Source organism: Stegodyphus dumicola, chromosome 1 (genome assembly GCF_044657685.1).
Source record: "Stegodyphus dumicola isolate Sdum_Otavi_A_Nest chromosome 1, ASM4465768v1".
In the NCBI taxonomy this organism is placed as follows: Eukaryota; Metazoa; Arthropoda; class Arachnida; order Araneae; family Eresidae; genus Stegodyphus; species Stegodyphus dumicola.
The window spans coordinates 16,299,204-16,324,198 of NC_140768.1; the positions used below are offsets into that span (position 1 = coordinate 16,299,204).

At 31.1% G+C, this 24,995-nt stretch overlaps 1 protein-coding gene across 1 annotated transcript in view; it reads right to left on the reverse strand.

Moving 5' to 3' along the window:
• Window positions 1-24,995, reverse strand: part of LOC118200911 (integrator complex subunit 12-like) — a 48,162-nt gene that overhangs the window by 19,297 nt on the left and 3,870 nt on the right. The window contains exons 2-3 of the mRNA XM_085813081.1: window positions 17,450-17,617; window positions 8,378-8,503 (exon numbers count right to left, since the gene is read on the reverse strand). Coding sequence (XP_085669207.1) covers window positions 8,378-8,503; window positions 17,450-17,608 — 285 coding nt within the window. The 5' untranslated portion in view covers window positions 17,609-17,617. The remainder of the gene's footprint in view (window positions 1-8,377; window positions 8,504-17,449; window positions 17,618-24,995) is intronic.

Here is a 24,995-nt window from a genome sequence, read left to right on the forward strand (position 1 = left end):
CACTAGATAGAGCTCTGTAGATTATAAAAATGTTACAAAAAATTCAGGGATTTTTTGGCATAATTTTTTTAAATATAAATTCGGTCATTAAGCAGTTAATATGATTAAGCCACTGCTATTTCAGCAGCTTCGCAGAGTTAAATAAGACAAGTTTTGTGATGGTATTAACTGATTCTTCTCATAGGAAAGAACTGTTCCAATTGTTGTGTGGTATTTTGTGGCTTGGTTTGGTTTATGTGATTTCGGCAAAGTTTCGAGGGCTATCTGCCTAAGGGGAGAAATGCCTTCAGGGAGGATTTTCTACTAAGGGAAACTGGCTCATATACATATTACACATGGGAAAAACCACAAAAACACTCATTGAGCCAGCTCACTAGCGGGATTCAAACCTCGGACCAAAATAGCAGTGTTCAGTGACCTTACCATTCGGCCGCTGGCAGACTAGTATTTTGTGTCACAAAAGTTAAATTTTTAAGACATTTTTTTCCCAGCTCTCAGTGAAATTGCACAAATATTGGCAAACTATTGAATGTCAGACACAAAAGGTAACAATATAGCAAAAACAAATTATATGACTTTTTACAGATAAATTGCAATACTAATTTTGGGGGAGTTAAACATACAGAAGAAAAAAAATATTTACAATAGATTTAAGAATCAACAAAGAAATATTGTTTGCACTGTCTGCGTCTGCGCCGCTCACATTTTACACAACTGCTTTCAAACTGCAGTTGATATTCTACCTTTTGAAATAGAAGCTTTAAATATTAAAATATATAAATATTTGGTCAAATTCTATCATAATAATGTATGGGCAAAATTTCTAAAGCTTTCTAGTTAGCTAATTATGAAATTTGGAAAAATAAAAGTTGTGAACAAAAATTATTACACCTTTCTGGTCATTAATGAAAGAAACATTTTATTGCCTAATCTTGCTCCAATAATAGAATACAGTTTCAGCATGCCATGCACATCAACACTAATCAAAAACATATTCACAATAATGAATATTATACGAATGAAAAAAGAGAACGGCTGAATAAACTGTAAAATCTTGATTATGCTGCAAAATTAAGAGTGAACTTAAACTGCAATAAATTTTTCGATGTCATTAAAAATATTACAGAATTTTTAAAGAAAGATCACACTAGTGATAAATAATGACTTTGTGATATTAAGGTATGCTCAGAATGAGTTACAGTTAACAGCTTCTTTACTCATGCTTTTCAATCTCTTGAGATATTTGTAATCACATTCTTATTGGTTAAAAAGAATTATAGCTTTCTGTCAGGTCCAATGTATTCTGAAACGTAATCCTATTTTATTTGTTTATATTTTCTTTGTTATTTTTCATGGGTTGTTTTATGTTTGTTTACGATTCCCTAAACCATGATCTGATGTAATGTTATATATATATATATATCACCTCTGTAAACGTTTTTGCTCTCTGCGTGTTACTCTGTAATAAATGTTTGTTTTTCGAACCATGGCGTGTTTTAAATGTTCAACAGCAGGGCGTAGTTCGTCAAAAGTTAGAACGCGGCCGATCTTTTTTTTTTCCCCCCCCCATAGAACCTTCTACTGCCAGTGTCATAAAATTTATCATTTGCATGATTTTGATTTCTGCGAATGATGGCTTTTTCAAGCGAAAGTGAAAAAGAAGTTTTTGGTGTTATGCCATTTGATGTGTTAATAACTTTACTGGTGTCGAAAAGTTCAAGCAGTACATACTGCAAAGGAATTGGATACATTTTTGGAAACAGAAGCAAGTGCGGACAGAGCTGCAGATATTTTTAAAATCAAAAAAGGCTTACGTCGTAATTCTTGCGCTTTTAAGTGATAATATTATTGCTTCTCTTCAACATGAAGACATGGCATGTAAAATATGAAAGAAACTGCAAGCTACGTATAGTGTTAAAGGTGCAGCGAGTCAAATTTTAATGCGTAAACGTTTAGCTACCATAAGAAAATCTAAAGATGTGTCAATGAAAAAACATAATGAACTTGGTTAGTAATCTATGCATCTCTGGATCTGAAGTCAGTGGCTTTGATGTCATTATTTACATTTCAATGTCATTGCCAAAAGAATATTAAAATGTTAAGGCATCACTAGAAAATCAAGCAAGTGATAATTTGAATTTGGATTTTGTTACAGACAGACTTATTGATTCTGAATCCCTTATGTTCGATTACAAAAGTGAAAATAAGTATTCTAAACCAAGTATGGACAACTCTGTTTTTATTAGTGCTCGTAAAGAACTGTTTTGTACTTATTGTAAAAGAAAAGGGCATTTTGCTAAATTCTGTACGAAAGAGAACTACATCTGTCATAGCTGTAGGAAAACTGGTCATTTCAAGGTTTTAGAAGTGGAAGAAATTGGTGACATTTGTGGCAAAACTAAGAATGGTGTTGAAATAATGTTAAAAGATGTTCTTTATGTTCCAAAATTAAACGGAAATTTCTGTGAAAAATATTGAAGCAGCAGGTTTGAGCATAATTTTTAAAATGAAATAGTTTACAATAAAAACAAAAACATTTTAGATTTGGATATTAGCACAAATGCAGACAATATTTTAGTAATGTTTCACCAAATCTATTTACAGCTTTAGCTAAAAAATGATGATTTATGGCACAGAAGATTAGGGCACTGTTGTAATCAAAAATTAAAACTAATGAATCTTCCTGTAAAAGAAACTTTTTGTGAAATATGCATTCGTGCCAAACAAAGTGCATTGTCTATAGGAAAAGGTCCTTGCATGAAAGAATCCAAACCATTTATAACTATACACACTGATATATGTGGTTCAATAGAACCTCAAACACTCCATGGGGAAAAGGATTTCATGACTATAATTGATGACTACTCGCAGTTTATGGAAATAAGACTGTTCAAAAGAAAGTGACATTGCTGATGAACTTAAACTATTCTTTAAATTGAATCCAACTGGATATTAGCAAAACTGTCACAAAACTGCGCTTTGACAATGCCAAAGAATATGTCAATGGAGAACTTTATGAAGTTGCTAAAAGAGCAGGTGTAAAAATAGATCATGCACCTCCCTATACACCTTTTTTAAATAGTGTTGCTGAAAGAGCAAATAGAACTGTAATGGATAAAGCTAGAGCATGTAACTTGAGGCAAATTTACCATAATTCCTTTGGGGTGAAGCATTACTTACGACTGCTTATATAAATAATCAACTCCCAAATAGTTCAATTGACAATCGTGTTCCTTATTTTCTGAAGTACGGAGAAAATCCTGATTTGACAAACATGCGTGTATATGGCTATGATGCTTGTACTCTTGTGCCACCATCCCAAAGAAGAAACTATATGAAAAATCTGTCAGAATGATATTTGTAGGTTATTCCACAATGGGATATCATTTAATGATTCCAGAAACAAGATGCACCATTGTTTCCAGAAATGTTTAATTTGATGAAGAAAAGAAAAAAGTAGAAAATCAAAAACACATTCCCGATAGTTCCGATTTGAATGAAAATGACAATGATGGCATTAAAAATGAAGACAAATCAATTTCAAACACTGGTAATGGCAAATTAAATGCTGTAAATAAGAAGGAGGAAAACAATAAATCTACAAGAGAAAAGACACAACCAGTTAGGTATCTTAATCCTGAGATTTACCAAGTGATGTTTGCACAACAAGACTTTCTGACATTTGAAGATACTGTAAATCTACCAAAATGGGAACAAGAACTATTGAAAACAGCTATGGACAAGGAAATTAAATCTATGGAAGATAACAACATCTGGGATCTACAAGATTTACCCCCTAATAAAAGAGCCATTCCTGAAAATGGGTTCTACGTAAAAAACGAGATAAAACTTACAAAACCAGGCTTGTTGCTCGTGGCTTCATGCAAAAGGAAGGCATAGATTACACGGACACGTTTTCTGCAGTAATTAGTATGTGCTCTTTACGTTTAATTCTGGTAATCATCAATAATGAAGGTTTACAAACTTTTCCTTTAGATGTTAAGACAGCTTTCTTGAACGTTAAGTTATAAGAAACCATCTACATGGACCAGCCCAAAGGATATGATGATATGAGTGGTAAGAAATGTAAACTTAAAAAGAGTTTATATGGTCTTAAACAGTCTTCTTGATAATGTTATCAGAAATTTCTTAATTTTGTTATTAAATTAGATTTTAAGCAATTGGACTCTGAACCATGTATTTTCATCAGAAATCTAAATTGTAAAAAAGTAATTATGGCTCTTTATGTGGATGACTTATTAATTGCAGGTTTGGATGTAAAAGCATTATACAGTCAAAAGTCGTTAATCCGGACTCATCGGGACTTCGAAGATTCCGGATTATCGATTTTTCCGGATTATAGATCATCAGTTTTGTATCTGGTAAAATGGCATGCAGAAATTATAAAATTAAAAATATGAAACCGTAATTTACAAAAAATAAAGAACAATTATGATCTAAAGTGTATCAAAATTTACAAAAAAAAAAAAAAAAAAAAAAAAGCTTAATATTTATTTGTTTACTTTATTAAACATTTCTTTCAATGTAAGTTGTTTAAGTTGCTTCGTTATTTATGTGATAATACATTCTCTTTAATTCTATAAACAGACATAATTTCTTGTTCAGTTACAAAGTGCCGCTGTTCAAGTCCTATAATTGCTGTATCGAGCATACCGGCTAATTTGTCAATAGAATTTTTTTCGTTTTCAATAACTTCTGTCTGTCACTTTCTTCGCCATCGGAAGCGAATTATAATGACGAGGCATTTGATTTAAATCATATCAGAGACGGAGTACATCGAAATGAAATACTAAATTTAGTAAGCAATTATAAGCCAAATAAAATAAAAACATCTGCCCTGAAGATAAGGATAGTGGTGACAGATCAACTTCCAATTCATTGCGCACCGGGGTTAAAGATAAACAAAGTTTAGATAAACAAACGTTAAAGTTTAGATAAACAAAGGCTATGCCTTTATCCATTTTTTGCAGCAATTCCACTTTTTGTTTAATGGACTCCGAAACATACTTTCGCTTTGTAGATCCGTTACATATTAGTAAATATAAATCGGAAATTCTATTTGACATAATCGAAAGTTCAAGCTTACTTTTATAAAATTGCTCTAACAGTCTGCAAAAAATAATAAGCTGGATCCAATTTGAAGATTAAGGAACAACGCAATCTGCAACATTAACTGAAATAGATAATTAGATAATTTTAGCTTTGCTTACACTGTCCGTTATACATTAAACGCACATTCGTAAACGTATTTTGCGCACGCGCAAATTTGCAGCCGTAAATGTCTTACTGCTGCGTCAACGCGACGCATGCGCAGAAAGTTTGTAGCTTTGAGGTCTGGATTATAGATCATTCCAGATTATGGGTGTCTGAATTAACGACTTTTGACTGTAATATAAATGTTATCTAAAGGATTTCAAATGTCAAAACTTGAAAATGTCTCAGAATTTTTAGGCATTAGACTGAAGTTCGAGTCCAGTTGTTTATATTTGGATCAGAAACCATATATTGAAAAATTACTTGACAAATTTAAAATGTCCGATTGTAAAACTGCCCAAACTCCCATTGAACCAAAATCTACAACAGCTGATTTTCAGAAAGGAAATTCATTTCATGGCCCATACAAAGAATTAATTGGATTTTTACTTTACTTAGCATATATTACAAGGCCAGATATTTTATTTGGTGTAAATTGCTTAAGTGAACTGCAGGAGCATCCTACTGATGTTGCCTGGTGTGCTCTAAAGAAAATTCTTAGGTACTTAAGTACTTGAAAAACACCTTAAATTAAAAATTGATATACAAAAAGGGTGATTTGAAAAGGGCAACTTATGTTTGTATGTAGATGCAGATTGGGTGGGGGAGATACTCAAGATAGGAAATCAATTACTGGTAACTTTATAATGCTTTCAAATTGTCTTATTATTTGGTGCTGTAACAAGCAAAAGTGTATTGCACTTTCGTCAAGTCAACAGAAGCTGAAATAATTGCTTTATGCACTTTATGCAAAGGTATTCAAGATGTTTTATGGATAAAAATGTAGTAAATGGAATTTCCAGAGTTAAACATGTTTATATTTTTGAAGATAATCAGTCATGTATTAAAAGTATTGTTAATGAAAACTTTTCAGGTAGTTTGAAACATATAGATATAAAATTAAAGTTCACTCGCAAGACTGTTAAAGAAAATATTATTAAAATTGAATATGTACAATCAAGTTTACAAACTGCAGATATATTCTGTCCAAAACAAAGTTCTACGAGCTGTTATCATAGAGATGTTTAAAAATTGTGCAATTCTTCTAGAAACCTTTTCCTTCTAGAAAACCTTTTCCTTTTACATACATTTTGATAGTTTACACACCCTCTAGTAATACTTAAAATTCAAACTTTTTTTTTTAAATTCTTCTTTTCTAGTTGTTAATGTCATACATATTATTTATAAAAAATATATTTATTAAAAATAAAAATTGATATTTTTAATATCATGCGAACATTTGAAAGATAACTGAAACACAATATCAATTCTCAAAATAATGATAGTCGGATGAAGGCACTGTTAATGATGACTAAGAAAGAAGGGTACAGACAGATCACTTATTTTTACTCTAAATTTAGGTAAGAATATATAAAAAAATAATTTAATAATTTTAAATAAGAACTATAATATCTCAAATATATTCAAATAGCTATACTATTTCTATAGAGCAGGTTGGTTTATATTAATGAAAAGTCTTCTCACAAAACACATAATCTGTCTATCACTATTGTAGTAAGTAATTGGCAATAATGAACCACACCTAAGAATGCAACCACAACTGTATCACAGCAATGAATGCAAAATGCTACAGCCAACTTTTCCAAGAAGCAAATTCTTTTAAGAACTAGTTTGAATAGCAGATTTCTATCCCAAACATTTTACAATGGTACGGAAAAAATTACATTCAATGATGTATTTCAGATAGAGAAGGATCACAAGACCTAATTACAAAAATTTCTCAAATTGCTATATTCAACAACATATTGAAGATATTTGCTCTTTGATTCGATAGCATCTTTAGAGATTCATATTGGAAGCTTTGTACATAGTGTGACAGTTAAATAATAGGAATAGTCTCAAAAATATATTTTTTTGCAAACTTATAACAAACAGCTGTTAATCTCCTTCAACATATTCTCCTTGCCCATCTATAAACTACTGCATACACATTTTTTTTTTTTTTTTTTTTATTTTTTTATTTGAAGCAAGTTTGCCATTTTTGCTTTGACCTTTTCAGGCTAAAAATGTATTCCCATGCTAAATGTAATGGATTTTCCAATTTCAGGATGAGGAAGAATTGTATGAAATGAGATCCGAGACTATAGCAGATGTTCAACAGTAATTTTCTTGTCCGCCAAAAACTAGCTTACAAAGAGTTGACCATGCGCTAGCATGTTGTTCTCCTGCAGCACCCACGAGCTGTTTTCCACTGATCTGGTCTTTTTTCTCTTCTCTCAAATTAATCAAGACCTCAATTTAGTAACTCTGGTTTAATACTTAGCTCTCAGTTACTCACTCAATCATGATGACATCCTTAATATCGAAAAAAAAATGATAAGTATAGCTTTTATTTTTGACCTGTTTATTTGAGCTTTTTGCTGCTTGTTGAAGATATGAGTCGTTTAGTGCATGGACTGCTAGTTTGGTAAAGGGTTGTATTGGAAAACCCACGTTTCATCACATGTAGTGAATTTTTCTAAGAGTTCAGGCTCTGCTGTGAAGTCACAGCAGATATTTTTTTTTTCTGTTCTCCTGTATGAGGCTTTTTGGTACCATTTTGTGCAAACTTTTGTCACTTGCAAATCCTCATGCAAAAATTTGTCTTGTGCGCGACATGCAATTATCGCCAAACTCTTCCTTTAACAATTGAAAGGATTTAGTTGGAGGTTTTTTTTTTCTTAACTTAATGAGGAATAAGAGATTAATGCACTGGTTGATTTTTAAGCTTATCATGAAATTAATATTCAACTTAAGCAAAGATTAACAAACAACTAAACAAGATAGAAAATTGAAATATGGTCCCACTAGTACTGGAGGCATCAAGGTGAACTACAATTCCATCCTTATTCCCGCTCAGTAAGCCTAGGGCATGCACAGTCCCATTATTTAATCGCCACACCTCGTACATACTGATAATAAGACAATACCTAGAATTCTATATTATTTAAATGTAATGCTGAATACAGTGCTGAGGAAAATTTTCTCTGATTTGATACCATCTTCAGATATTTATATTGGGGGGGGTTATATATACTAATAATAAAACAATATTTAGAATTCTATACCATAAAAGAGGGGGGGGGAAAGGTTATATAAGTACTTTTTCAAGTTGTCGCTTTTCTGCTTTTCTTTCTCTGTTTTCTTCTATAGAATGCTTTGAAGAAAAGTTTGAAATTTCTGGTACCTCTCTTAAGGTCTTCTTTAGGTGAAGTTTGCTTTCTCCTTCCTGCCAAAAAAAGCCAAATACTTAGAAAGAATTTAAAATACAGCATAAAACATTTGATTCAAAACAATATCTCATCCTTATTCAAAAAGCATTCAAAAATATTATTAAATTAGTTTAATATTAAAATAATTTTTTCATTTTTATTAATTTGTTTATTTTAGGTATTAAAAAAAGGCAGACACTATAACACTTTTAAGAAGTTTTTCAGAAAACACAGTGTTAGAATTTTTTTAAAGTATATTAAGAAGGAAAATTTACTAAAATCAAGAGGACAGACAGGTAGACAATTACAATTCATCAATAGTTCAAGATACACAGTTTTGAAATGATCTAAAATAAATTAAGTTGTCCATATTTTGGGTGTGCTAAAATAAAGTGAGCGCAGATAAACTTCATCAACACAACACATATACTGCAATTTCACCAATTTTCTGAGATGTATAACAATAATAAGCAGATAAATGCAGGTTTAGAGTACACAAACATGAATGACTGATTTTATGAGATAACTCATGTTACCAACATATAACTATATAAGTTGTATTGGCAAGAATTCTCAGTGAGGAAATTTCATTAACTTCAAATGAATAAACTGATATGGTATGAAACACCTGCATACCTTCACTGCAGAAGCCACCAATGGCACGACCTTACTGTAAAGGGCTGAATACACACAGTGTCAATAAAAATCCCTATGTGGCTTTTATTTTCACAACCATAGGTTAATTTTTATAATTATTGGTTCAAAACTTCTTCTAGTAATGAGAGTAAAGCCTAACTGCATGACAGAAAATATCAGTAGATTGATGTTCAAATAACAAGTGAGTACACTGAAACACTATTTTACATTTTCAAATGAAATAAAACTTTAAATTTCTGGATACCTGAGTAACGGCCACTTGCAGATACACCACTAACAATGTATTGGCATCTTTTGGTACAGAAATATATTCTCTACATGAGCAGATTGATTAAACTGTACTCATTTTTTTTTTTTTTTTTTTTTTTTAAATTTTCAGTCAAGTATTCACATTTTGACACTTAAATGTGAAACATCAACTTCATAGAACTGAAAAAGCTAACGTTGTACGCATCCTTCTCAATTAAAATAGTTATATATTTATATTTAGCAAAAGTTTATATACATGAGAAAAACTAAAACAAAAGGTTTGACCCCCATATAACAAAAAATGCTAAGGGCTTGTTAAAAAAATAATTGTACACTGCACATTAAAATAAAAGGAGGACAGTTTTATATCTCCCGTTCTACTGGGCCGATTGACGAAATTCAACTTGCGTTTTTCAAGGCGCGACTTAGGATATGTAGATTTACACATAGCACTGTCCCAACATAGGTATTTTGATACAAAAATCTGACTTTTTCTAAAATAATATACCAATTTTTTTTCCATATTACGATTCTACAACTCAATTTACTGTCCCAAACTACCAAGTTTTGGAAAAATAACACGAGTGGTTTTCAAAAAATTAGCTCTTCAATTTTAATTGAGTTTGGTATATATTTATTAAACTCTCTTTTTTATTAAACTTATTTGATTACTCATTTGATGTTTCAAAATTTAGGTTAATTCCAAATAAAACTCGCCAATTTTTATGGTTTATTCTTAAAATTTGTATTTTAAAATAATTTTTAAAAATTTTACAAAATTTTTGAATTATAATCTATAAGATTTTTACCATCATCTTAAAGTAGACGTATTTCTAACCATACCTGCAAAAAATTAGTTTTTTATTCAAAATTTTCAAAGACATACGTGAATTTATATGGCACGTTTTGAAATTTGGCATATTTGTTGAAAGCGATGAAACATCAAATCTGGTTTAGACACTTTGCTAAAATTTGGAAGTAGAAATGATGTGACTTTTTTTTCCCACTCCGTCATAATGGAAGGTAAAGGAAAATTGGCTGCCACATATTAGGAAGTTCACCGAGTGAACTATTCTTGGCGCAAACTGAAAAAATTGTGCCAAGATAAATTTATGAATTTCTCCATAAATTTCACACCAAATCTTACAAAATTTAATATCTAGGCATAATTTGAGTTGTAGAATCGGAATATGGAAACAATTGGTATTTTATTTCAGGAAAGGACAGATTTTTGTGTCAAAATACCTATGTTAGAAAAGCTATATATAAATCTAATATATACTCCAAGTCATGCTTTCGAGACATGAAAAACACAGCACGTGTAAGGCAGCTGCAGCCAGTAAAAACCATTTAGACCAGTTGAGAATTAGGCTTCGTTGTGCAAAGCCAAGCGAGTGTGTGATAATACCATATTCGATACCCGAGTGTGTTGCCATTGTTGAATTTATATTCAAAACATTATGTGTCATGAAGAGACCCAATTTTAAGTGCTACACCCTGTATTTTCAACATCAGAAAATTGATTATTCCCCTTCCTGATTTCCAGCAGATATTGTCTGCCAATATTATTTAAAATTGCACCAAACAGATTGTTATACTTCACTTTGTTTTAATAGGTCTGAAGTGGACATTAAAACATAAAAGAATTCATCCCCATCCTTCTTTGGAGTAAGAATAAGTATTAATAAAAAATAAAATAAACTTTTTTAGTGAAAAAAATATGGAATAGAAAATATGGCTGCCACAAAACGAATTTCCTGCAGGAAAACAAGATGGTGATGATGATGGGTAATGACAAATATCTAAGAAATAATTTTTATATGCTAATGAAAATACTAGTTTAGTAAAATTTCATAAAAATTGCACATGCTCAGCAGCATAGGATCAGACTTTTTACGTGGCAAAATTGCTGAAAAAAAAAAATTAGTGTACAAATGAATATATATAAGTAAATTTATGAATTATTTCCAAAGTTTAAAAATCTGAGTTTATTTTAAATTTATGCAAAAACTTCTGATCCAGGTTCTATTGTATTTTTAGAATTTGAATGAATTATAGCTCATGGTCGTCCTGAACATCTATCCCTAAATTTCTATGTATTCATACACAAATCTGTGGAAACATATTGTTACGAAATGTACAGGCGCGGTGAGATGGCTTCCCCGCAAAGCAGTTTTAGTGTTGCCACATTTGGCGAAAAATCACCCATGTGGCAACATACCATGGACAGTTGGAGAACCTTCTGGAATGAATTCTTACCGGTTTACCCCAGAATGTTCCCGAACACGAGCTAAAAGCTATATAAACCTGCTGGTCTGCAGTCAGTTAGTGTGCGTCTCTCATCGAGTGAGTGTGTCTCATCTAGCGAGTCAAACCCTGCGGAGGCGATCGTGTTGACAGCCAGCCAGCGAGTGTTGAGTGCCCCGAAAGAGTCTCGTAGAGTATCGCTGTTAGTGCATCGCAGAGAGAGCGAGTTGAGCTCCGGAAACAGCTGAACCGAGAGTCAGGAGTGCATCGCAAGTTGTTTCGTGGTGAGTCTCGAGAGCACGTGGAGTTCCGAGAACAACCAAGCAGAGTCGGGTGCTTTGCAGGAAGCTGTCTCCACTGTGATAGCTCGATAACCTGAAGGCTGTGTCGCTGATTGTGTCAGCGTGTTTATAGTAGTTCATCGAAGACTGTAAAACATGTTTTGGAGCTGTCTAATTGCATATTGTCCAAATAAAGCGTGTTTCGATACTTCATAAAGTGTCGTCGTTATTCACTCTAAATCTACATGAACCCTGTACGAATGTGAAGGAAGGAAATAACGCAACAACTGGTGTCAGAAGTAAGAAAAAAAAAAAAAACAACTTAATATGACCTTATAAGTCTATTGTTTTCTTTCTATTTGAGTAATGTTTAGATTTTTACTACATATTTAGCAAAATTACCTCCAAAGTTGGTCAAATTTTAAACTTTGAAAACAGTAAATTAGAAAGTACTACCATAATACTTACATGCATTACCATAAATTTCTGAAAATTATGAATGAAAATTAAATTATAAAACATATATTAATATATTATATAAACATATAATAAACATCATTAAATATATGGACCATGGTAAATATCTCTTCTCTACCTGAATGTAAAACAGTTAAATTCAATGGTACACATCATAAGTAGCGATGTCCATCCAAACCTTTTTCTGAAATCAAATGCATGTTCAAAATACAGTTTTGACACACAGAAAACTGAGCAATTTATCAAAAACAAAAAATCTGAATATATAATAAATCATATTCTGCCACTCGTATTTTTTAATCTATTAATATATGCATTAAGAAAAAAAAAATTATCGAGTGCAGCAAAATAGGACTAAAAAGAAAATTCTGACTTAAAATTTTCATATACAAAAACTAATAATTATCCAGATTAAAGCACAATTCCAAAATATTTTATCCTATTAGAATATTTAAGAAAAATCAGCATGTCATAATTAAGAACTAAATATTGTTGATACTTATGGTATAAATCTTTACAATCAAAGTAAAGATTAATAACATTTATAAGTCCTCAAAGATAGTTCAATTCTCCTTTATATTACAAGACTCTATATGCTGAAGAATCAATCAAAAGGCACATCCAATTAAAATCAAGTTAAATCAAAATTAAAATAATCTAGGTTAACATACTACAAACCACTTTTAAACATTACTTATATAGAAGCTTTTACAAGGCATGCCTTCTGCTTTGTGAACAGGAATCCAAATGAATCGGCTGAACAAATAACCTTTTCTTTTTAAATTTGTGCAGAGGTCATGGCTGCCGCAAAAGCTCATGCTCAAGTGGCAGAATTAAGGTGCAGAATTTTTAGAATTTAGGAAAGAACAAAGCTAATAAGAGGCTTCTAAATTTTTTTTGCAGGAAGTATTTTCCTCCAATAAAAATTATTATTTATGGCTTTCTTATTTCTGTAAAAAAGCATAAATATTGAGCTATATACTGAATTATTTATTGTTAGAACACTCAGATATGTTAAACATTTATAATGATACTTTCATCTATGAAACAGCAAATTAATCAGTAATATTTTAATAAGCTGTTGGATAATACTTTTAATAATATTATTAATAAGCTCTCTTTTGTATGCTATTACCCAAAATGATTTTAATAAGGGAGAATATGAAAATTTAACAGACTTTCAAGAAAAGCCAATAATATATTTTTTTAATTGCCTCAGTTATGAGAAAAACCAGTTTCATATAGCAAATAAACTCTCTGAATGTTAATAAATTTGATCATAAAAATTTTTAGTGCAGTTTATGAAAATATTGAACAAATTCAAGTTATTCCCATACTTGCTAGATAATCTCAATACATACTGATTCATCTGCTCGCTGAACACATTGTAATTAAGAATGACGAAAAATCACTTAAAGCATTCTTTAAAATATTAGGGATAATTTGCAACTTGCTGCAATATTTCTATCAAATTTAATTTCTTCTCACCTTTTAGTTTTGCCTTTTTATTGCTTCTACTTGTATATTAATAAACTTGCTTCTAATTGAATATTCCGATATTATTCCATATTTAATGCATCAACAGTCTGGATATTTCTTTGCAGAGGAAGGGAGACATAAAATTTTTATAAGTTACAGTACAAATCGTGGCCACAAAATATTGTTAACATTTTTCAGCTAAGGGAGTTTTGCTAATATTTCAAAAAAGACTCTAGATAAACAAAATATTATATTTTTAAATCAACTCTTTCAATTCATCATCAATGGCCTTAAAGAGATCAATAGTTTTCTTCAAATTTATTATTTATAATGCATCAATCAAAGCTATTTTCTAAATTGGAAGCAGAATACTAAGTAAAATTCATGCAATCTCATTTGTTTGAGTTTTAGTTCCAAATTTTGCTTCTGAATCTTGCTTTATTCTTAGTCTTTAAATGAATATAACTATTTAGTTGCTGTTTACAGTTCTAAAATGAGCAGATGCAAAGGTGAATCACAAAAACATCACTTCAGAGTAGCTAGATTTGTATACATAAGCAGTTAAAATACATAAATAAATAAAAATGCTACTTTGCAACTTACCAAAATTTCAAAAACATGACCAAATTTTTGCTCCAAACTCAAGTTTGCATTTTGTCACAAGCACTCGAAGAATGAAAGCGTTATTGTGGCCCACATGTATACATCATCAGTCAATGGCCACGATCTGATTCCCTAGTCAGAAGTTATTTGAAAGTTATATGCAGAAATCTTAATTGGGAGAAAAACTTCATTTATGGCACACTAATTTATTTTACTCCCATTCCTAGACTTCATAATGGGATTTTTTAAGGGGGTGGTGCTAGTGGCCTGGATATTAGATCATTCCAGACACTAGACATTTGGAGAACTTTGTGCTGTAATTAGTTTTAAGCATTTTATTTCAAAAAGTGGAAAAAGTCAGTAAAATAGATTATTTCGATTATTTTCTTTCATTCCTAATAATTTTAAAATTACATAACATTCCACTTTGAAATTACAAATATAATGCAATATAATATAATTCATCTTGCACTATGTGTAGCTGTGGTGCCATTGAAAGGGAAAATGTTAGAATATCAGCCTTGCTGAACAACCAAACATTTTACTCTTCTGTCACAATCCATTCACAGATGATGTGTTCTAATTCAGGAAATAATGGTTGCCTACCTGGATCCACACTTAATGCTTTTTGGAAGTTACTTTCGACAACCCCATTGTACTCAGTGCCCTTTTTTGGGCCATTCGTAGATCCAACTTCTCTTTGTAGAAAGCTGTAATATTTTTATCCCTGGAGCCTTGAAAAATTCCTCTCTTGCACTCAACTTTCTTTTTGCACACATCTTATCAAAGCATCAAAATTTATTATTAAATCAAGTGCTAAATGTCTTTTGCTAATGTGACATACTAAATATTGAATTTGTCTTACTTGTTTCAAATGTGCATATGTATTGCACCTGCACTTGGTCATACGGCAATAAGGTCCCTGCCTAGTTGACAGTGTTAACTAAAACTTATTTCGTTGGTGGGGCTTATATTAGGAATACCCTGAAAAATCATGCAAGGGCTTATTTTTATTATTATTTTTTTTTAAGTATCATTTCCAAGGAAACACAGTATTTACACCTATTTCCTGCACATGAGGCTTATATGAGCCTTGAATAAATAAATTCTCACATATAATTAAGGCTTATCCCAGGCTAGCACTAGACATTTTGTGGTCCAGTGCAATCTCTGCAGGTTCTAAATTCTGCTGCAAAGCACCTCCTTAAATTCTAAAAATTTTGCATCCTAGAGCCCATTTTAAATGTGTCATCCTTTAATTTTATTGTTCAATGCTTCTCTAAATTCCAAAAAATTTGCCTCCCCTAAACTCTGCCCCCCTGGTACGACCACACCAGCTCTGGTCCTGGACTTACCTGAATAACAAATCTGTTATTCTCAATTCAAATGGCACTAAATATAATCTTTTGGCCTAGAGTACCATTTACAAAAAAAAAATTTTTTGGCCTACAGAGAGAAATTTGTTAAATTTCTTCTTGTCAACATGTTCAACACTTCACAAGGCAATTAATTAGCTGAAGTCCAATCATTGGGAACAAACAATATCAACATAAAAGGCTATCATGCTCTTTGGTACTCAAGTATTAATATTTTTGAAAAAATGTTTTAGACCTCAGTGCGAGATTCACATTTCAGGCAGGCACGTGTTGATAGTTACACAGTAAAACGTGTTGAAAGTAATAAATAAAACATAATGATTCACAGGTTGGAGTCAGGAATATAAATTATTCAGCAGCTGAAAAATCAATGATGTTTCAATGTATGATGTTTCCGTTTGAGACATATGCCAAGCAAAAAGTTGGCTACAGAACTATATTATTGATCATACAGATTTATGCTAATAAATGATTGTCTCTTTTAATATAGAGGTATTTTATTTCGTGTCAAATTGAAATTAAGAAATGGTACTCTCCAATTGTTTTATGATGGAAAAGTATCAAATGCGCAAGGGTAAATAGGTGGGGGGCAAACTTGTTGATAGTCCAGATGTGTGGATTTTAGATCATTCAGGATACTGAACATCTGGATTTCCGATTTTGTACAGTAGAACATTTCTTAAAAATTCAGTCTGAAGCAGAACATGGTAGGAACGGATAACACAGTTTTTGTTCATAATTCATTTTCGCTAAAAATGCATAAAGAATACTTTCAAAGGAGTTACTATTTTACATTCTATGATGTCAATGAAAATAAATGTCATTTAACTTAGGGAAAGCAGTTATAGTATTTAAGAACAATACTGCAGTGAAATACTGCATAGAGTAGGAAAACAATTACTCAAAGTTTGGTAACCTTCAAAAGTTAAATATCTGAATAGTTTTGAATAGCATGTTTTTTAAAATCCACACTGTTTTCAGTGATCCTCTACTAGGTGTAGAAAAGACACTTAAGTTTCAGAACATTATAATTTTTCTTACATCTTTCCTTATTTTTCAAATGTCCATTGAATACTCAATCTGCTAAAAAGAAAAGTGTAGATGGAAGTTACAAGTTGAGTAAAATATATTTTGTTAAAGATAATGCCCAGTTATGGATTTTATCTTCTTTACAGCAACAATTAACAAGCAAGAACAATACTGATCTACAATTGTCTAGAATTCCACTTTCACACAATTCATCGACATAAACATTTATGAACAATTCCAAATAATTATTATACTTCCATAATTTAAAAAAAAAAAAGATGAACATAAAATTTTGAGTAGGTGTCAATCCTTAGACGTATAAAATCGCAATTCATAACAGACGAATTTTCAAACATAAAATTTAGCAGTACATGATGTAGAAATACCAGTTAAATATTTTTTAACCCTGAAATTTCAAATTTATTATTGCATTAAAATGACTACTTGTGAAAAACTTCAATACTACAAAACAATTATAAAATAACTTATATTAAATTACAAGACAGATTATATAGTATCTCAATGTGCATTCTAATATGTGGAGAGAGCATCATAAAACAATTACCATTTTCACTGATGTATAAATTTTTACATGCGCACTTTGTTTAGATTGTGCAATTGCATCATCTAAAAGCATTTTTAGCTGATCAGCTGATTCCCTACTTTTCGAATGAAGTAGCCGCAGCCCTTTTACAAACAAAGGATCAAGTTCCGTAGAAGCCATAGTAAAAAACTAGAATATTAAAGATTAAATTAATATTTTCATTCAGTAATCTTTCCAAATAATTTACAATAATTATTAAAACATTTAATACTTGAGAAAAAATTCACATTTTATTTTAACTCAACATCAGCAACTGCAATATTAAAAGAATCTGAAAATAATTAATAATAAAGTAATGAATATTTTTGAGTACTTGCGCATTATTGCAACAACCTTATTAGAAATTGCCAAATTAACAGAATTAACAGAATGTCCCAAACTCTGGCAACCATCTTTCAGTCAAGCAATGTCATTAAGCTTTTTCCTTTTTTTTTTTTTATTTTGGTGTGTGTGTTTCAAGGGCTTTTAAATCATGATCTTTTCTTTCCTTCCCCCCCCCCAAGACTAAATTTAAAATTATTAAGTTGTACAATTTGCCAGAAATGGAAGAAATTGCAGTAAAATTTCTAGATGAATACAGTATTTTTTCACAAAATGACCAAAAGGAGGAATAATAAGATGCATTTGATACATAGCCTTTTAATAATGCTATACAGTCAAAAGTCGTTAATCCGGACTCGTCGGGACTTCGGCGATTCCGGATTATCGATTTTTCCGGATTATAGATCATCAGTTTAAATCTCATAAGATGGCATGCAGAAATTCTAAAATTAAAAATATGAAACCATAATTTATGAAATAAAGAACAATTATGATCTAAAGGGTATCAAAAGTTGCAAAAAGAAAAACCTTAATACTTATTTGTTTACTTTATTAAACATTTCTTTCAATGTAAGTTGTTTAAGTTTTGCTTCGTTTCATGTGATAATACTTTCTCTTTAATTCTATTAAACAGACATAATTTCTTGTTCAGTTACAAAGTTCCGCTGTTCAAGTCCTATAATTGCTGTGTTGAGAACACCGACTAATTTGTCAATCGAAATTTTTTCGTTTTCAATAACCTCTGTTATTTTCTTCGCTATCGAAAGCAAATTATAATGACGAGGAACTTGTTTTAAATCATATCAAAGACGGAGCATATCGAGATGAAATACTACATTTGGTAAGGAATTATAAGCCAAATAAAATAAAAACATCTGCGCTGAAGATAAGGATAGTGCTGACAGATCAACTTCCAATTCATTACGCGCCTGCAGCGGCGATCCCCCCCCCCCCCCCGCCGAGCAGCGTGAAATTGATAAACAGATTTCGGATTTCAAAACATACTTTCGCTTTAAATCCTTTACATATTAACAAATATATATCGGAAATTCTATTTCATATAATCGAAAGTTTAAGCTTACTTTCATAAAATTGCTCTTACAGTCTGCAAAAAATAATAAGCCGGATCAAATTCGAAAATTAAGGAACAACGCAATAATCAACATTAACTGAAATAGATAATTAGATAATTTTAGCTTATACGTTCATTATACATAAAACGTGCATGCGAAAACGTATTCTGCACTTGTGCACACTCATATGCGCAGTCGTAAAAGGTCTTACGCGCACGCGTAAACGCCTATGCGCATGTGCCAACGCGGTGCATGCGCAGAAAGTTTTTAGTTTTGAGGTCCGGATTATAGATCATTCCGAATTATGGGTGTCCGAATTAACGACTTTTGACTGTATTTGTGCATGATGGCAGGTTTGTAAAGTTCTGTGATCCTTTTAAAGCAAAAACAGAGTGCTTTTTCACAAGGAGGGATCAAAACATAAAATAACAGGATGATTTTGTAAAAAAATTTTTTGGTACAATTTCATTTTTATTTAATAATTAAAATTTGAATTTTAAATTGCTAAAGAATTTTTAATATATATGTTGATAATACTTGACAATTACAATAAATGTTGGTAATTTCGTAATCATAAAAAAAGTGAAAAATCACCAACTTTTACCCAATAAATGCAACGTTCACCCTTCCATAAAAAAAAAAAAAAAAAAAAAAAAACACAATGCCAAAACTGTGCAGGGTGGTTGCAAAAATATCTAAGTACTTACTTCTGTTATGATATCACTTATTAACAAACTATAAGCAAGAATTTTAATATCTATTTTTTTAATATGGGTTTGCTTTTAATCCAATCTATTTACAAGGTTGCCACTCAAACAGGAGAATGAAATTCCCCGACTTTTCCGGTTTACGAAAACACCAGAGTATCCACATAGTGTGCAATTGGCTGTGCTAAAGGTATATTAATTACGATACAACTTTAAAAACACAAAAATTTGCCAATTACATATGGCATATCTATATATAATCCCCAAAGTATTACGATATTATGACTATAATAGGAGCTGTTTTCCTCAATAACTTTCACTAACAAAAGAAATTAAATACCTACAATACATTCCATCTAAGCAATAAACAAAATCAGAATTGAAATTTGTTGATTTTTCAATGTAATGTAGATTTCAATTCAATTTTTCAATGTAATTTACTTTTAAACATTGGATTTTCTCCACCATTAATTGTGAAAAAAATTATATCATGAATGATAGCTATATTCTTTTAAAAATTATTACAGATAAATTCTGGAATGGAAGTTACTGTTTACAAAACGGAAATGAGAGCCAGTTATATCTATCCTATTAAATAATATATAATTGCCAAACAATCACCTCAGTAACATCACAACATTTGCTAAATTCTGAAAGGTCAAAAAAGTATTTTATTTTAAGATGTCAACAGATTTTTTATGAAAAACTTAATATAGGCATAAATAATACATACAAATTAAATGTAATTTTTTGTTGCAATTCAAGGCAAAAGAAAGATATTTAGCATATTTAAACAAAACATGAACAGAAAAAATACTAATGAAAAATCAGCACAAAGCTACATTTCTTGGTTTAAGTTTGCAATTTGTAAGTCCATTGAAGAAACATATCTGTTCAGTTTTTTTTTTTTTTTTTTTTTTTGACTCCAGAATTTTAATCTCTGATTGTGCTTTCCTTTTGTCAAAAAATATTTATGCTTATTATCACACTGTTCTGTTTTTTGCCCTCAAGTGCTTGATGATAAGCACTATGAGCAGATCTGGCATATCGTAACATATTCAGGAGGTTACTGGAAACAAAGATGCTGAAAACTTGTTTTCCTTTCTGAAAGCCAATCTGACTGGTGCTGCGAAAATTGGCTCTGCACTAGCTGCCCGAATTATGCTCCCACAATACATAATTCATCTAGAAAGTGATCGCTTCCAACATTGGCACTAAAATCGCTTTTTTGGGGTATTGTCGAATGAAATTCCCCGACTTTTTCTGATTTCGACTAAAATAGTTTAATTCCCTGACTTTTTTGGTCAACTTTCAATTTCCCTGATTTTTCTTAGTTTTTCAGGTAGCGTGGCAACTCTGTACTTAGCACTTATGAGTTAGCCTGGAATAAAATGAACATACTTTATATACATCAAAACATACTTTCGTTTTGTAGATCCTTTGAGAGCTCCTTTGGATCCTTTGGAAAATTCTATTTGACATAATCAAAAGTTCAAGTTTACTTTTATAAAACTGCTCTTACAGTCTGAAAAAAGCAATAAGCCGGATCCAGTTTGAAAATTAAGCAACAACGCAATCATCAACATTAACTGAAATAGATAATTAGATAATTTTAGCTTATACCGTCCGTTGTACATTAAACGCGCACGTGAAAACGTATTCTGCACTTGCGCATGTGTCAACGCGGCACATGCGCAGAAAGTTTTTAGCTTTGAGGTTCGGATTATAGATCATTCCGAATTATGGGTGTCCGAATTAACAACTTTTGACTGTAATAGAATAAGAGTATATCTTAATAAGAATATATCTAAACTTTATAATAATTACATTTAAAGACATTGAAATCAGTATGTAAGTGCTTGCCATACAGTCAAATTTGGTTGATCTTTGAATTATGGTAACTTGGCGATTTTTTGGCAAAAACTTGGCGACCAACTCTGCTACAGCAACCCCCAATTTTTTTTTCGCCGCCATTTTGTCTTCACAAAGTAAAGACATGCTTCTTTTCTTTTTATTTACTCAACACTTTTTCCAACAATCTGCTAGCCGAATTACACTTATGCTAGAAATTTTATGGAACAAAACTGCTTAATCATGACAAATATTAACTGCAAAATTGGGAAAAAGTTCAGGATCGCAAACTCCTTGCCGCGCTTTTCCAAATCGCACATACACAGTAACCATGTACACGTCGACTTATTTTTACTTAAAAAAACATCCCAGAATTGCACAAAAATGGCATTGCACACACTCTTGACTTTATCCATCTACACTGCTATTTTCTCATAAATTACAAAAATTTGCACGAAAATGCAGGAAAATTTTGTGAATCTTTAAACTTGGTAAAAAGCACATATATGAAATTACCTGATCGCGAAAAAGTATATACCCTATCCAAGGATGAACATTTCCACTATTTCCAATATAAATAAAATATCCAAAAACTTTTACCTCTAAATTATCTATTATAAATGTCACCAACGAATTCATAACAAAACATTAAAAATGGTTACAAATACTTAGTGTCAAATATTTAAATTATTTCCATGCATGTTTACTTCATTTCCATGCATGTTAATTCATGCAATTATACATATCTATAGTTCTAATTTAAGAAATGAGGCAAAGAGGTAGAACTACTCTGATATGCGCCCTCAAGTCGCCAAATTTCTCGCCAAATATTTTTGGCGAGAAACTTCACGCTGCCATATTACTATCTAAATTGTTTGTCTACATTTTGAACTTTTAGCCTAAAATGTCTCCAAAAATGCGGTTTTCGCACATGCAAAAACTACGTTTTGAACAGACAATTTAGCTAAAAATCCGAAACAAAAACAAAAAATTTAGATAGCAAAAACGTAAAGTTTCTAACCAAAAATATTTGACAAGAATCCATGTACACAGCGACATGTTTTAACTTAAAAAAACAGTTACGAATTGCACAATGTAGGCAAGGAAGGAATCTACGATCTATGCACTCCTCGCTTTAATAAAATAATATAACAACAATAAATTTCAAATAATACCATGTACACAGCGTTCAGTTTTAACTTAAAAAAAAATTCTACGAATTGCACAATTTAGGCAAGAAAAGAATCTACGATCTACGAACTCCTCGCTTTAATAAAATAACATAACAACAATAAATTTCAAATAATACTATGTACACAGCGTTCTGTTTCAACTTTAAAAAACATCTACGAATTGTACAGTCTAGACACTAAACAACAAAATAAACTAAAATAAATTTCAAACAATTTAAAAACAACAACAATAACAACAGAAATTCATACTAAAGAACCAATGAACATAACATTCTACAAAATAAGAACAAGGATAAAATAAAATGCACTTACCATGAATTAATGCGTTTTCGAATAGCAGAAATATAAATTTCATACCGCCTTTAACATGCCGCCACATAATCACTATCCTATTTACACGACAGCCAGACACACTATCCAGAAAATTTATACTATGCTTCACAAATAAATAAAATCACAAATCCCTACTTCTATCATGCACTGCCATTAAAAATAATCTCCCAGACCCTCTTTCCACACTTCCAAATACCCACTACCCCTCAACAGGATAGCCACAATGATATTTCCTTTTACCGAACTTCAATTCAACAACTACCATTTTATCTTTCGCTCCCATCTTCACAGACACAGAGGCGAACCAACGAGCTCCAGCGAAAGATTTTTCAATGTCAACAGGGTTGCCATAGAACACGCAATCACGCCAAAAACCAGCGCAGAACATATATCGCCACATTTGGTGAAATTAGGGCGTATATTAGAGTTGTACCAAAATTAGCTTACAATCCTAATTACTTTAAACTAAATCATTGCTAATAACAATTTTTCCAATAATATCATATTAATTTATTTACTCCTTACATATAGCACAATGCATAAAAATAATATCCTCAAATAATTAAAAATACTAACTTACCTAATCTTCTACAGAATCTTGAGTGCATGGCAAATCACAAAATGTCCATTTTCACCAAGTTTCTTGCACCACCGCCATTCAAACTATCTGTAATATCCTTCCTTTCACACAATCTAATTTCATTCCCACATATTGGACATTCATACTTATCCGCAATTAAGCAATTCTTTTCAATTACACATGAATGCAATAAAAATTCCGGATTTACTTTATATACGGCCATGGGATCCAAATATTAAACAACACTATTTCACAGAACATAGAATGAAACTACTGCTATAAAGTACAGCAGATATTTTTATAAATATACCCCTTTTCCAATTAAAGAACAGTGATTCGTCCATTAATGTCACATGACATATCTCATGATCTCTCATTTCCCTCACACAAAATAATGCGTAATCGGAACTGAGTACTTCTCACATTATTCCCAAAGTCCTAGGTAGTAACCTTTATCGCCTCCAAACTACCTGTTACCATATTCCAAAGATCAGCCTTAAATTTTTATATATAAATTGTACTCTTACTTTTATTAGAGCTTTTATTACAAAAAAATTCAAATTTTTGTTAGATTAAATGTTAAAGTAATGTAGAAAATTTGCATAAAATTTAAAATAAAAAGTTCACTGTTATGTCAACATACTATTAATAAAAGTAATAATACTCTGAAGGTTATTCATATACAGCTATTAGCTTGTGAGATTTACAAAATTTGAGAATTGTAAATTATAAGCAATATATTCCATAATCTAAGCAACATTATATTTTTTATAGTGAGACAAATTCTAAAAATGTTATAAAAGCAATAATGAAACCTGATTTTGATCTATGAATTCATGCAATTATACATATCTATAGTTCTAATTTAAGAAATGAGGCAAAGAGGTGGAACTACTCTGATATGCGCCCTCAAGTCGCCAAATTTCTCGCCAAATAATTTTGGCGAGAAACTTCACGCTGCCATATTACTATCTAAATTGTTTGTCTACATTTTGAATTTTTAGCCTAAAATGTCTCCAAAAATGCGGTTTTCGCACATGCAAAAACTACGTTTTGAACACACAATTTAGCTAAAAATCCGAAACAAAAACAAAAAATTTAGATAGCAAAAACATAAAGTTCTAACCAAAATTATTTGACAAGAATCCATGTACACAGCAACATGTTTTAACTTAAAAAAACATCTATGAATTACACAATGTAGGCAACGAACGAATCTACAAACTACGCACACCTCGCTTTAATAAATTAACATAACAATAAATTTCAAAGAATACCATGTACACAGCATCCTGTTTAAACTTAAAAAAAATTCTACGAATTGCACAATTTAGGCAAGGAAGGAATCTACGATCTACGCACTCCTCGCTTTAATAAAATAACATAACAATAAATTTCAAATAATACCATGTACACAGCGTTCTGTTTCAACTTTAAAAAACATCTACG